Source organism: Cyprinodon variegatus, unplaced genomic scaffold (genome assembly GCF_000732505.1).
Source record: "Cyprinodon variegatus isolate N-32 unplaced genomic scaffold, C_variegatus-1.0 Scaffold292, whole genome shotgun sequence".
Lineage (NCBI taxonomy): Eukaryota > Metazoa > Chordata > Actinopteri > Cyprinodontiformes > Cyprinodontidae > Cyprinodon > Cyprinodon variegatus.
The window spans coordinates 322,587-336,694 of record NW_015150745.1 but is presented as its reverse complement, the minus strand read 5'-3'; the positions used below and the strand labels follow the sequence as shown (position 1 = coordinate 336,694).

General features: G+C 41.5%; 1 protein-coding gene across 3 annotated transcripts in view; it reads right to left on the bottom strand.

Moving 5' to 3' along the window:
* The window catches only part of LOC107090369 (enhancer of polycomb homolog 1-like), a 30,033-nt gene continuing 15,925 nt past the window's right edge, over positions 1–14,108 (bottom strand). For all 3 annotated transcript variants that reach the window (XM_015383699.1, XM_015383700.1, XM_015383698.1), the window contains exons 3-14: positions 12,788–12,933; positions 12,482–12,688; positions 11,086–11,234; positions 10,810–10,957; positions 10,513–10,677; positions 9,873–9,962; positions 9,512–9,660; positions 8,988–9,427; positions 3,967–4,082; positions 3,750–3,885; positions 2,168–2,531; positions 1–462 (exon numbers count right to left, since the gene is read on the bottom strand). In XM_015383699.1, coding sequence (XP_015239185.1) covers positions 390–462; positions 2,168–2,531; positions 3,750–3,885; positions 3,967–4,082; positions 8,988–9,427; positions 9,512–9,660; positions 9,873–9,962; positions 10,513–10,677; positions 10,810–10,957; positions 11,086–11,234; positions 12,482–12,688; positions 12,788–12,933 — 2,183 coding nt within the window. In that variant the 3' untranslated portion in view covers positions 1–389. The remainder of the gene's footprint in view (positions 463–2,167; positions 2,532–3,749; positions 3,886–3,966; positions 4,083–8,987; positions 9,428–9,511; positions 9,661–9,872; positions 9,963–10,512; positions 10,678–10,809; positions 10,958–11,085; positions 11,235–12,481; positions 12,689–12,787; positions 12,934–14,108) is intronic.

Sequence of the window (14,108 nt, the reverse complement as noted above, 5' to 3'; positions counted from 1 at the left end):
TTTATATCTCGAGTGCAAAACATCACAAATGAACAATTCTGTATTCAAGTAATGTTATATACAAGAGCGGGGTGGAGGGGGGGCGGGATATTACAAATATGCAGTACTGTACATATAATTGCCATATTAAGAATTTACAGACGATCTCTTATTAACAGTAACAAACAGGGAAATATGGGCGGGGCGGGGAGAAGAAAGAAAAAATTTTGTACGAGACTAGCATTGCAATTAAGTCCCAAAACGGTCGCCATGGAAACCCAACCTTGCCGTGCTCATTCAGCCACCGCTTGCATTCACGACTACCAAATGATGCATAGCACCCAAAAAAAAAATTAAAAAAACAGAAGAAAATGATGGGTCACGTTTCCCTCGCAGCCGTTAGCCCGAGGCTACGTGACCTCCATGGCCACTGTGTTCTCTGACAGACTGTTCAGTGCTGGCTTGTCTTGTTCCAGATTCTCCCTGCAATGAGACAAACACAGGCAGAAAAACAGTTAGTTCAACGTCTGAATTGGTTACACAATTGGATAAAATGAAAGCTGGATGTTAGCTCTGGGGGGGGAAACAAAGGCAAGTACAGAGACAATAACTTTAAAAATGTCCTCTGCTTTACTGAATTATTCTGCTGCTTTAAACCCTCAAGAAAGTCCCAATACCTCCTGATACAGATGGTCCTCAGTATTTTTTTCAGATTCTCACACATTTTGACTAAAGTGACCTAAACTGTTTTTTTTTTTTTTTGACAAACTTGCTGCAGTAGAGTAGATCATATTTCCTGCAGAACTAATTTGTACATTTTCCAAAGGTATGGCGCCCAACCTATTATCTGATTGGTCAGATTTAAATTGGGTGTGGCTACCACAGATAAATACTGCAGTGGGAGTATAGTTCTTGTTCCTAGGAAGTAGGGAAAGGATACATTTCTCTGTTGTAGCAGAGTGTGCAGGTCCCGATTTTAAAATGAGAGAAAATGTATTTAAGTTACACCAAGTTCAGTGGAAGACCATAAGAACGATTCAGCATTTTGAAGGATGACAGTCTGAAAAGTTCAAAACTCATCCGCACTCATGGATGTTGAATAGAAGCACTTGGCTGCTTTCCCTCAACACTGCGGGTGTTGGGGGAAATGTCTTTTCACTAAACTTGGATTCAAAACCGCTATGAATTCTGAGAGATGTGGGCAGGGTAAAGGACTGGCTCTGATGGCGATTTTTTTGTTTCATTTGGCAAAACGTTTGTTTGATTTGTGTTTATCTGACTGTGTTATTATTCCCCCACTAAATGAAAAAAGTCAGAATTTATTATTATCTAGAGACTATTAATAACAGGAGGTGAACTGCAGCTGTAGACTAGTTGAGCGTGTGGTGACGTCATCAGTACGCTTCAGTTCCAATTGACCCATATTGATGCTGCTTGCTCCTGTTCTTCCAAGTCCAGGCTTTCCTGTGTTCTTCTCCAGAACATACTTGGCGAGGACACGAGTCCTTAAGAAACAGCCTTAGTCTTTCAACCGAGCCCAGCAGAGTTGGTGGTAGGACCAAACTCTTTATCAAAGTCAAAATTGACCTTTAAGCAGGCAGATAAATGAAACCCCATTAACTGGATTTCTCTTTGGGTTTAATAAAGTGTTATTGGACTGAATTGGAATCGCTAATCCTTGATAGATTAATATAAAAGGCTTATATTGTGATACATTTTTCAACCATATTGCACAGCTTTTCTCCTAAACAGCCGTTAGTGATAAGTTAGACGCTTCAGTTGTTCTATTCTGTTGGGTAAACTTCTGCTTCTGCTATTGACTCATAAAAGAAACGGATGCCATGAATAAATGAGGACCAACAACAGGTCAGAAGGTGTAGTCAGGGACTTATACAGGCTAGGGAAAATGTCTGGAGGACAGGAGATATGATACCAAGGTTTTACAAACTTTTACAGATTCTGGATTATCAGATCCACACTCAGTACTTGTCATTTTTGCTCTTTGTGTGAACAGCACTGAAACCTCAAAGCAAATTCAGGAGAATAGGCTACAGGCTTATAAATGCATTAGCGCTGAAGTACTGAGGCGTCAGGCTGCTCATCAAATGGTGTTTTAGTTGATAAGGGTCAGATAAAAATGGCTATTTTAAAGATATTTTGAGTATATAATTTCTCCTTGGATACTCACCCGGGCACCATGTCCAGCGGAGAGGTGGAGGCTGTGGCCACCTTTTGTTTCTGACAGTTGGCGGTTGCTGGGTGGGCGAGCTTTAAGGCGGATGTCGGCATGGTGGCGCTCAGCGTCCGGGGGGCGTGGACGCGTTTACTGGCGGGGATTCCTAGACGGAGGCTGTTGTTGTTTCCAAGCAGGACCTGAGTGGCGGTGTTGGTGCTAGTGGTGTTGGCGGGATGGGCGGTGCCGTTGTTACTGGTGGCCGAGCTGAGCGTGGTGGAGCAGGGGTGGAGCTGGGCGGACGTCGGGGTCGAGGTTGGAGCCGGGGCGGCGGGGGACGGGGACGCTGTGCTAGAGAGCGGCAAGCCCTTATAGACACCTGGGAGGAGGGTAGAGGGGCGGCAGAGGAAACAAGATGATCATTTAAGGGAAAAACAAAAATATAGTTTCAACTCTTCCAATTATTTCCAATGAACCAGAGGAAGCAGATAAATATCTCATGTTTAAATCTTTTCTTTTTAAATTTCCATAGCCTTAATACATCACAGCATATACCTAAATTTAACTTAATTATTTTATTTATTTATTTATTTTTAATTATTTTTTTCCAGGTCAGATCAGCCGATCTGTTTTAAATCCCCCTCATTCCTGTGCTCAAAAACATTTGAAAACAACCACTATAATGGGGCTGTGTCTGAACGCCCTGACCCCTAAAATGATTGCGGTTCCACCATTTTATGAGTGGAAGAATATCTAGTGGCTGAAAAAGTAGTAGATTTATAATTTCCCACAATGCACCTTGAAAAGTAGCTTAGATCCAAGGTCAGCAGAAGAGCAGAAATATCCCAGAATGCTTTGGAAGAGCTTTCCTTGCAAAGCACCATGGGATTTGTTTTGGGGGAGAGGGAGAAAAAGATAGGGCAGGCAGCGTGGGGGGAGCTGGAGTCATGTGACAAATGGTGAACGAGGTAGTGATCAACTGTTTGAACTCAGATAACACAGTTGATTATAAAGTCTGCCATGTAGTCCCAGCTCTATGGAGTGATTGAAGGATTTATGGTGGACGTTCAGACAGAGCTTAGGATTTCTTTGTTTTCCTTCCTGGTGTTTAAATCTCTTAAAATGTCTGTTTATTGTAGTTTTGTTGTAGTTTTGTTTATTTTATAGTCTTGAAAATCCAATTGTTTCTTTTTTCTAAATCCACCAGTCTGAATACATGTGATGTTAGGTATGGTGAGGTAACATCACACCTTCAAAAGATTTCTTTGTAGTTCAAAACAAATGTAAGTGTTCAAGTGGTGAACAGAGTTGCTTAAGAAAGGATGACTCTTTTTAAAGCCAGGAACACGTCATTCTAGTGGTTTCTGTTCTCATCTTATGATAGAAAAATTTGACCATTTATTCACTGATATTAGACCCACTTCTGCCGTTTAACTTTAATTAAAACATGTTGGGTTTTTGTTTATAAGCAACTATATCAAATCTTTGCGTTTCAGACTGAGCTAATTGTTAAAGACAGAAACTTATTCTCATCATGTCTCCATTAGTTTCCCTTCTTACTCTAAACCTCAAGGCTGACTGAGGGCAGCAGACGTACCTGAGGAGAGGATGCCATTGACTCCGCCTCCAGGGGCCAGTTCGTCCTTCGTTTTCAGAACCAGCAGTTGTTCGGCGGTAACGAGGGCTGAGGCGGCGAACTGAGCACTGGCCTGGTCCAACGTGTTGGCCATGCTCTGTTAGAGGCGTAGGGAGTTAGTGATTAGAGGAGCGGTTAAACTCAGCAGGCAGGCGGCTGAATGTGGGTGGAGACTAACCTGGCTGCTGTTGGCAGTGCTGTTGGCTTGGTGTTGCTGCTGGACCTGCTCCAGCTGCTGTTTGTGCATCAGAGACAGCTGCTCCTGATGCTGCTGGTACTGTTCTGCTGTGAAAGCTGGGAGAAAGAGGAGATGTTTTAGTCATCTGGAGAAAAAGCTCTTTACACCACAAAGGATTACTAAAACACTTTCCAGATCTCAACTGAACTCGACATTTAAAAAATACTGAATAATTATCAATTTGTAGACTCAAAAAACACGGAAGCCCCATGAAAAGATCAATAATCTCTGCAACCTTAAAGGTCTGGTTATCCTCCCACAGCAGTGTGTCGCAGTGAGCTTGTCGCAGATATGTTTGATTTATACCCAATATTGAAGCGTGGTCTGCGCTATGTTATTCCACGCCACAACGCATGAGGAACAATCAGGAACTAGCTGTGGGTCTAGATGCGGCTGATGCGGTGACGAAGTGGGGGCAAGTTTGTACGCCAGCACAGGGACATGAGGGCGAAAAAGAGCGGGGATCCAGGTGGAAAAAGGGTCCCAGCGTTCTCGCGCACCTCACTCGTCCATCTTCAAGAGTCGTTTTCCACAATGGCGGTCATACAAACAAAGCAAGCAGGTAAGGTACCAAACAGGAAATATGCATAGTGTAAAGCGGATGTAAATTTGACCAATCAGAGGCCTCCTGTCTGCGGTCACCTACAATTATGGAGCGGTGTACTAGAGTGTCTGCAGGCAGATGACCTGGTTTCTGAGTATAAATCAGCCTTAAGATGACGACGACCTTCCCTTAAAGATCTGAACACAGTCTAAGGTAGATGCTGCAACAGTTCAAGTCAAAGATTTTCATCACAGGTTTTTACAATCTGTGGTTAAGTTATCAGATAGTTGAAGAAAAACAAGGCATTCAACTATTTACAATAGACATAAGGAACAGAGGCTGTACCAACTGCTGAAGCTACATCTCAAATTACAACAATTAAAAGCAAATCACTTTAAATCCACTTTCAGTTTGATACTCAAACAACTGGAAAACAAAGGAAACTAGTTTGGAGCAGAATAATCAAAGAGTCCTAACAACCAAGAGTCAATGATCTAATGCGCAACAGTCAGCAAACATCACATCAATCACAATAACAAACTGGAAAAGCACTCCGAGCCCAGACCTCCCTCAAGCAGCAAATATCAACCCTAAATGTGAATTACTCCTACAGCTAAAAACTTACACATGATCTGGATTATTACCAAATTTAAATGAATTGTTTTTCGGCATGAGTCAATCAATTCACAACTGATCTTAAAGACAAGTCAACGATCCCTTTCACGTTTTTTGTGTTAATTAAAATACCTCCCGACTTTTTCAGTCTGATGCTGAAGCTGTCAACACTCACTGCTGCCACCCACTGGTTTAGTGGGGAACTGCTGGTTCCACCAAATATCCCCATCTCACGATGTTAGAGAATCTTTGATTATGATCTGGATCGTCACAAACATTTAATGGATTGTTCCTTGGAATGAGGAGCACCTCTAATAAAAGTGTCATTAAAATCCGCCCATAAATTTTTAAAGCTAGCCTTAAAACAGAAAGGCACAAACTTTCCTAAAAACAAAACCATGTTTTAATCAATCATACCTGATCAACACCTGAACCCGCAAAAAATTAGGTGAGCAACTAAAGATTATTTTGCAATTCCATTACTCTTTTTATTTTTTCAATTATTAATCGGATAGCAAAAGTTTCTTAAAGAAGACTTTTTGCAAAATTAAACCAGGTGAAAAACTTTTTCCACTTGAGTTCTGGATGGATCATATTGTCAGATAAAAGATCTTCATCTTAAATGTAAAAATCTAAAACTTTTTACAATATTTGCATAATTACTGCTCAAAGTGGGTAGCTCTGTCCACTATAGGCATGTTTTAGAGTCTCTATACTCCATTTAACAATTAATCGATTACTAAATTAGTTGACTATTTTAATAATCGATTCACCACAATTAATATGAATATGTCAGCCCTAAACATTTTTTAATTTTTTTTTTTTTTTTTTTAACAAATGCCTCTGATGAGTAGGTGTTTGCATCAATCAATCTGAACCGGTTCCAACCTTGCGATTCTCCTAGAATCTCTCAATCTTTTCCAGATGCCCCCTTCTATTTTTGCCCCCAGAAATAGAAGCTGCTGAACATCAGCGAAGAAAAAATCCACACCAGGGCTAGAACCAAATCAACAAATTACCAATCAGCTACTTGCTAGGCTAGCAACTATTTTAACACAAAGGGCGGCAGTTTTTGGTCCACAGCACTCGTGTAGTAAGGTAGGTTACCTGCGGGAATTTGTTCCTCTAAACTCATAGCGCACCTTCTGCAGAGAGAGTGGAGCCTTATTTATACTTTCTTCCTTACTTTACATCCTAACAGACACCCGCCTTGTTTTCAACATATTCTAGACAGAACAGCCAACATAAAACACCACTACTTTGGTTTCTAGTTGAATAAAAAGGAGGTGCAGTAAAGGATGCTGAGGAGATAAACCGTCAGGGTGCCGTCCTGCTGCATTGCTTTAGTTTCAGACACTCAGCTTAGCACCACACAGCAACCAGAATCAGGGGAATGAAATAATAAAAATGTCTCATATGGCATAAAGAACCTCAAGCATCAGATGCTTAAATGCAGTTATGTTTTCAAATAGAATGCTCCCTAAGAAAATATAACTCTGAGAAAAGAACATTTTTATGATATTTTTTATAGTAGTAGAAAATAAATGATAATTTATAGTAACGTTCACATAAAGTTAGATGTATAAGAAATAAAATGTAATTCAGAATTTCTTTTGGCATTAACATGTAAACTTTTATAATTCTCTCTCTTAAAATAATCTAAATTAACCGTAATTGTTCAAACTCAAATCAACAGAGTATTTTCCCACAAACAGTTTGTGAAAGACCCTAAAGGAATTTATAAGGAACTTAATTACATCCCAGTAGTAAGACAGGAATTATCAAGCTGCTGGTAAACAGCAGTATTTTCTTTCTGACTCTTGGTTTTCAGTGTGAATGTTCCTTCGGTGCACTGGACGGAACGTTGCCTCCAGTCTCTTGTTTTGAACTGCGTATTGATTTTAAAGTCTTGTTTCACATTTCATTAGGAGGCGTCTTCATGCTTCTCTGAAATATTGATCAACATTTTCCCTCACCAACCCTTCAGTTTTCCATTCCAAAGGATCTGAGAATCACTTTCATCTCAAAGTCAAAATGATTACAATGATAACTAGTATAAATTCCTTTTCATATTCATACAATGACCAGTTAGCTATAGTCTGATGCGTTCAGGTGCAGCTTTGCTGATAAAAGCCTGGAATACAACATCCAGACCACACCACTGAGGACGTGTAGCATTTAGTCTGTATGCTGCTCTAATAGCCTCTGTGCCAAACAACAGATCCAGCCAGTGAGATCCATGAATTTATTCAACATTTAATTGACACCTGTGGGATTGGGTGGGTTGGGGGACAAACTCTGTAACAACAGGGCCAGAAAATAACTTTCACAAAGCAACTGCATTTAGAACCAGTACTGGTTCTGCAAATAAGAACAAACAAAAAGCTCAAACGAAGCATATGTATACTCTGCAGGAAAAGAGAACCTGGACTGCAAGAACCAAATGAAATCATTCCGTTCAACTCATAACTTGTCTTTGCATGGAATGAAATGTTCTGGTTCTAGGCACCTTAAGGCAGAAATAAACTCGTCCTTTGGATTGTCATGCCGTCTCTGTGCCCCGTGTATAAACTCAGAAGTGTTGTACATGTTTATAGTAGACAGGGATGTGGGTGCAATACTCTGATCAACATTACACGAGGAAATACAAAAAAATAAAAAATAAATAAGCAGAAGAAACGGGCATCCCACTTCCAAAATGGGTGACCACAGTATCATTTAAGAATTATTAAAGAATACTAGGTGTTTATGGCAGAGAAATATACAACGGAATAAAAAAAATCCACTAAACAAAGTCCATTGGAGGGTTTTTCATTTTCTTTTTTTGGATTTAACGTGACCTGGATGACTGAGAACCTTTAACAGAATAAAAAGGTAGGTTTACTTGCTGCACAAACAGACGTGACAATGGGGAAACCGGCCCCACTGTGAAACCCATTTGGACCCACTCCTTTTTCAAATAACAGATATAAAATTATTTTACCAAATCAAACCCGAATGCATTTTATAGTATTGGTAGTTGTTTCAGACTTAATTCATTTATGATGTGGTGGAAACAAACTAAAATCCTTGTTTTTACCACAAGCTTGGCCAATAAACTCGCTCCTTTATGCCATTTTTTAGTCACAGAATAAAAAGAAACAACATTGCATTTAACCAGACTGTTCCACTTGAACCTTCTGCACCATCTGATCTCAGTGAAGGCAAATTTGTTCACGGAGAACAACTTCATATCCTCCCATTTGGAAGTGCGTGACCGAGCGCTGATGCTGCGCGCCTGGTCCACGCTGGGGGGGCGGAGACAACGAATTGCATCACTTTTGGCACGCCTCTCCTCACACCCTGTTCAATAAGTCGAGTATAAACCAAGCTACAGATTCTAGGAAAGATTTCTATTCCTCCAGAGTGTGTGTTGGCCATCTTAAAAAAGAAAGTAAAAAGTAAGCAAGCTGTGACATCCGTTTTCCCAATTTACACTTTCACCAGTCAGTTTTATAGATGCTGGGAAACATTAAGCTGCTTTTGCCTCCACAACACACAGAACTGAGAGGAAAGCATGTTTAGTTTGTGTAACACAGGACTAAGGATGAAGGTGGCCTGTAAAGGCATCATAACCCCCCTGAGCTCATCCACACCCTGCCAGTTTACAATCAAACCGTACTGTATGTGTTTTTGAGTGGTTGTTAAATCGGAGTGAACAGAAATTCAGACCCATGATTGAATTTTTGACATGGCAGCTGTTCTAAACAGAACAATAAAGAGTGATTATCAAAGGTATATGCCATTTATTTTGGCTACTTACCAGCAACAGGTGTGGGAGGAGGGACAGCCCTCGCTGGCCGCTGCAATCCAAACGGTTTCCCCCCGGTGGCGGAGAGCGGACGCTTCACGCTTCGACTAATCCTCCTGAACAGAGGGTGGGCGTTGTCCAGCTCATGTAGTGGTAGTGTCCGTGGTCTAAAGTGCCTCCAGCGGCAGGACTTTATATTAGACAGTATCTGGCTGAGGTCCGTGGAAGAAGGAGAGGAGGTCGGGGGAACGGAGGGGTTGTTGGAGGAGGTGGAACTTCTGTCTGAGGTATTCGTTTCTGAGGTGCCCGCAAATGTGTCTGGTGCCAGTGAGCGCGAAGTCGCAGAGGGAGGAGGAGGTGAAGGAGAAGCTGGTGGCGGCAGGTCCGTGGCCTCCAGGTCCAGTTGGTGGAACACGTCATCGCCGTCAGTGCACGCCCTGTCCAGCAAGACCCTGGACGACAACAAAACAAATTCAGCCATGAAACGATCTGCTACGCTGAACAAGGCACGGTGTAAACAGGAGGCTCCAACTGACCTGCCGCCTCGCCCCACACGCCGCCGTGTCATGCCCAGACATCGGCGTGGCACAGTCAGTGTAGTGAGACTGTAACGAAAGCGAGCTTCTGCCAAACCGCCTTCCCAAGGACCGCTCCACGGCCAACTACCCACCAGATCTGGACGAGCCTGGAAACACACAGAGGACTTTAAAGAAGGGCACATTTCCAACTCGTTACCTCAGGAGACCAAAACTTGCAAAAAAAAAAAAAAAACAGCTATAGGAAAAAAAATAAAATAAAATAATCTACCATTGGGAGAGTAAAAACCTTAATAACTATTGTTCCATTTGTAAAACAGTCCTGATGTTTGATATGAGTTCTAACAAGTATGGCTCTTACAGCAAAGTACTGGCAGCCAGCTTTCCTGCGAAAGGCGTAGGCTCCATCGGGGTCGTTCTCCTCCTCTGCTTCAGATGAGCCTGAGTGGAGCTGTGGACAGAAGAGGTCAGAGGTCAAGTTAGATGGATATCCACAATAATGCTTTGTCCCGACAGTATTATTAATTCATGGACATCATTGCTACAGCAGCCATCTTTGACCCACTGTCGCGAACGTTTTAGGCATCTCCATGCTTTCACACACCCAGGTTAAATAAACGGCTGATCGACTGCTAAGCAGTTTATGCAATCTTCTGATTCGGGGGGTTCTGCAAAAAGAGACTTCCAAGAGAGGCAGGACAGCGGGTTCTGAGGACAGTGGCCTCAAGGACCCATATTCTTCACTATGAAGGTTAAATATTGATCCTGACAGAACTGACAGGGACAGGCAGGAGGATGAATATGGGGATACATGGCAGACAAAATTTTAAGACAAGAAAGTTGAACAATACAACTAATCCATAACTTCTCCTTTTTTCTACAGTTTGCAAAGATATTCCCGACCTTTAAATAACCTAAATCTATTCCATAGTTCTCCTGACTTCAGTGGGAAGCCTGTAGATTACTGAAGCTAAGGCGTTAGCATGGTTTGGGGTGTCTACCTGGGAGAAGGGCTCATCGTCAGAGCTGGGAAAGTCGTACTGGTTCAGGTCTTTAGCATTGAACACAACAGGACCCGGATGGTGGGGCATTCCTGATGACAACGGCAACATCTTCGGCTTCTTTTCGTATTTCCGTTTTTGCCGCGAAGGTTCTGCCTTCTCGGGCTACAAAGAGAGCGAGATAGAGAGTAGTTAATGACGTGCCTCCACCTTCAGACAGTTTCTACGTGGCTGTCACTCAAACAGAAATCTTTTTTTGGGGGAATACACTTGTCTTGTTTCTAACGGCGGGGTCACCTTAGACTTGTAGTCCTTGGATTCCATGTGGTCCTGATGTCGGTACTGATTGGTGAGCGGGACCAGGGGAATGATCTGTGGCCTCACCAGCGCCCGCTCAGCCAGAACCTCTGCCATGATTTCTCCACCAAAGTCTGACATGGAATTTCTGGGATGAAAAAAATAAAGCATTAGACCTTCAGTTCATCTCTAAATTACATAAATGTACAGAGAAGCACAGATACGTAATTTATTCCTCTCTGGCCTCTCATAGAGTCACCCCTGACCAGAACTCACCGCTTTTCGACTATCTCCAGTGTCAGGTGCAGCAGCTCTCTCTTGCTCTTCTCCCTTCTCTTGATCATCTCCAGGATGGTGACCGCTCTGCTCAGATCCCTGCGAAGCTTCAGCATCTTCTCATAGGATGCCTCGTCGTTCTTACGGTTCTGGACAAATAAAGGATAAATATGCTTCTTAACTGAGAGTAAAAGGGGAAAAAAATAAAATCTCAACATTTAAAAACAGAACTCAAATATTTAGCCAATATGTCCATTAAATGCACTGCAGACAAAGGAAACTCCACCATCTACAAACTCAGTATATCACTCTTGATGCTAGCATTGTAAGACTCAGGTTAAGCTTTATTGCATCTAAAAAGCTGGTATTCTAGGTCTAAAATAATCTGTTCTTACATCTAACACAGAGGGATGATATTTGGAAGAATATTCAACAACAAGCTGGCGATTCGTCCCTCATAGCACATATCTAGCATCAATAATCTCACATATTAAGACGGTTTTATCCATCTCATATTTGCTGGGTTATAACCACGTCATTCATTTGCATGAAAAAGCTTTGTTTCTAATGATCAATCCTATAAATAAACCATAAGAAACACTTAGACCAACTCCTCGCCTTCTCTTGCCCACATACTTCTAAATGATCAGAATGTAGATCATAAATGGGCTTAAATAGCTAATCAGAAAGAAAATAAAAATGCCTCTAATGATCTGGCCTTTGTTGAACTAGAATAACAGCCTGATTGGTTCATTTTTAACCTTTACTGTAATAGACTGGATGAGAAAAAGCTAAAGCCGATATCGGGTTCTTCAGTCAACCTCCTGGATTGCACATAGATGCTTCATAATTAGGCCGTTCACATTAATCAGCAATCTCAATACAAGTCTATTTTATTAAATCTGTACAACATTAAAGCACACTCGGTATGTCAGAGCCCAAAAAACCTTCCACACCATTCCTTGAATGCATACTATTAGGACTATGATGGTTTAAAGTTTTATGACTGACAGTAATTTAACAACCAACATGGTTTTCCCTGCAGAGCAACAAGCTCTAAGCGTCACTGCTTCTATTTCTGGCCCTTCAGGTGAAGGTGGGGATAATTCACTCAGCCTACACACAAGCTGAAGTATGCAGAAAATGTACAACCCTCCAGACAGGATCCAGCCCATCTGTTCACAGTTCTTATGATTGACGCAGCAGGAAGCAGAGGTTCAGCAACAACAAAAATCCTGCAGCCGGGACCAAGAGCTTAGTTGTGCGCTCACATTAATCACTATAAAACAACTAAACAGCCCAGCTCAACAAGTTTTCTAAAATCCAACTTCTATCTTCTCAAACTCGCCGGATGCTGAAGAAGCATCAGTGCAGAAGGAAATGTGAGCAGACCAACCTTCCTGGTCTGCATCTTCTCCGTGCGCCGTCGGAAGGCCACGTAAGGGTCTCCGGTACTGGAGCCGTCTCGTCTCTCCTGCTTTACGGTCGGGATCAAAGAGTTGGCTTTGCTGTTTTTCCTCTTTCGGCTCCAGTAATCGAAGACCTCCTTGATGAGCTCGTCGTCCTCCTTCAGCAGCAGCTTGGCTTCAGGAAGACTCACAAGCTAAAAGGAAAAAAACAAAACAAGAGGTTTGTTTCAGATGAATCCAGTTTTAATGTGACAGAGTATCGCGTTTTCAAGTAGAGAGCAGGCGGCGCTGACCTGCTGTCCGCTGCCTTTCTCCAGCCGGTCGATCATCTCCTCAAACTGAAGGCAGCTGATCTCCATCTTCTTCTTCAGCTTGTTGACGAAGGCCTCATCGTCTGCGTCCAGGTCGTAGTCTGGTTGCTCTGTGTCCAAGCTGAAAGCTGAAAATGAGAGTCTAGATTTAATTCTACTAGAACTTTATTGAATATTAAAAACGAAATATGTTTAAAAAAAATCTCCAGAGATAAAATTTATCTGTTAAAACTAGAGCACAACAGTTTCCAAAGAGTCTTTTGCAGAACTCCAAGCACTAAAATGAAATCTTTACCTCAGCTGGTCCTAATATGTCTCTGGTTTCAAAATCCCAAACTAGTGTTTCATAATTACTTCATTAGGAGATTTAAAGCACATCTAATCAATCCTGATGTAATTGTTTTTCTGCATAGATCAGAGAATGATGCACCAACGTTCTGCCTGGTGATCGGTACTGGTTGATTTTCAGCTTCACCAGCTTTGCAGAAAGTCCAAAATCCAATTTATTTTTAATTAGAGAATGCACCATAACTAAAGGCTAATGGGCTGCGACTTAAAGTAATTTTCAGAATGAGTAAGGCTTTTAAAACAAGCGTAGGAAGCGAAAAAAGCTGGAAGAAGCCATTTAAGAGGAAACACTTGTGTTTCATCCCGGATCCAACATCATGGAACTCAGAGTTCACAAGCTAACAGGAACAGCGGACATAATGCTGTTATAAATGTGAGCTTCAATCAGTCATAGAAGATCCTGAAAATGAAAAACTATTATATTTTAGGAAATCTAAATGTTATACTCTCCTTCACTCTTACCATTAAAAACAGATGCTGTTTCTATTACTCAGCGATGCCAAGCACATTTAGTGCAAATAGCAGATACTAAAGAAGCTACACATCTTTCCTAACATCTACAGGTAAAAGCCAGTAAATTAGAATATTTTGAAAAACTTGATTTCAGTAATTGCATTCAAAAGGTGTAACTTGTACATTACATTTATTCATTGCACACACACTGATGCATTCAAATGTTTATTTCATTTAATTTTGATGATTTGAAGTGGCAACAAATGAAAATCCAAAATTCCGTGTGTCACAAAATTAGATTACTACTTAAGGCTAATACAAAAAAGTGATTTTTTAGAAATGTTGGCCAACTGAAAAGCATGAAAATGAAAAATATGAGCATGTCCAATACTCAATACTTGGTTGGAGCTCCTTTTGCCTCAATTACTGCATTAATGCGGCATGGCATGGAGTCGATGAGTTTCTGGCACTGCTCAGGTGTTATGAGAGCCCAGGTTGCTCT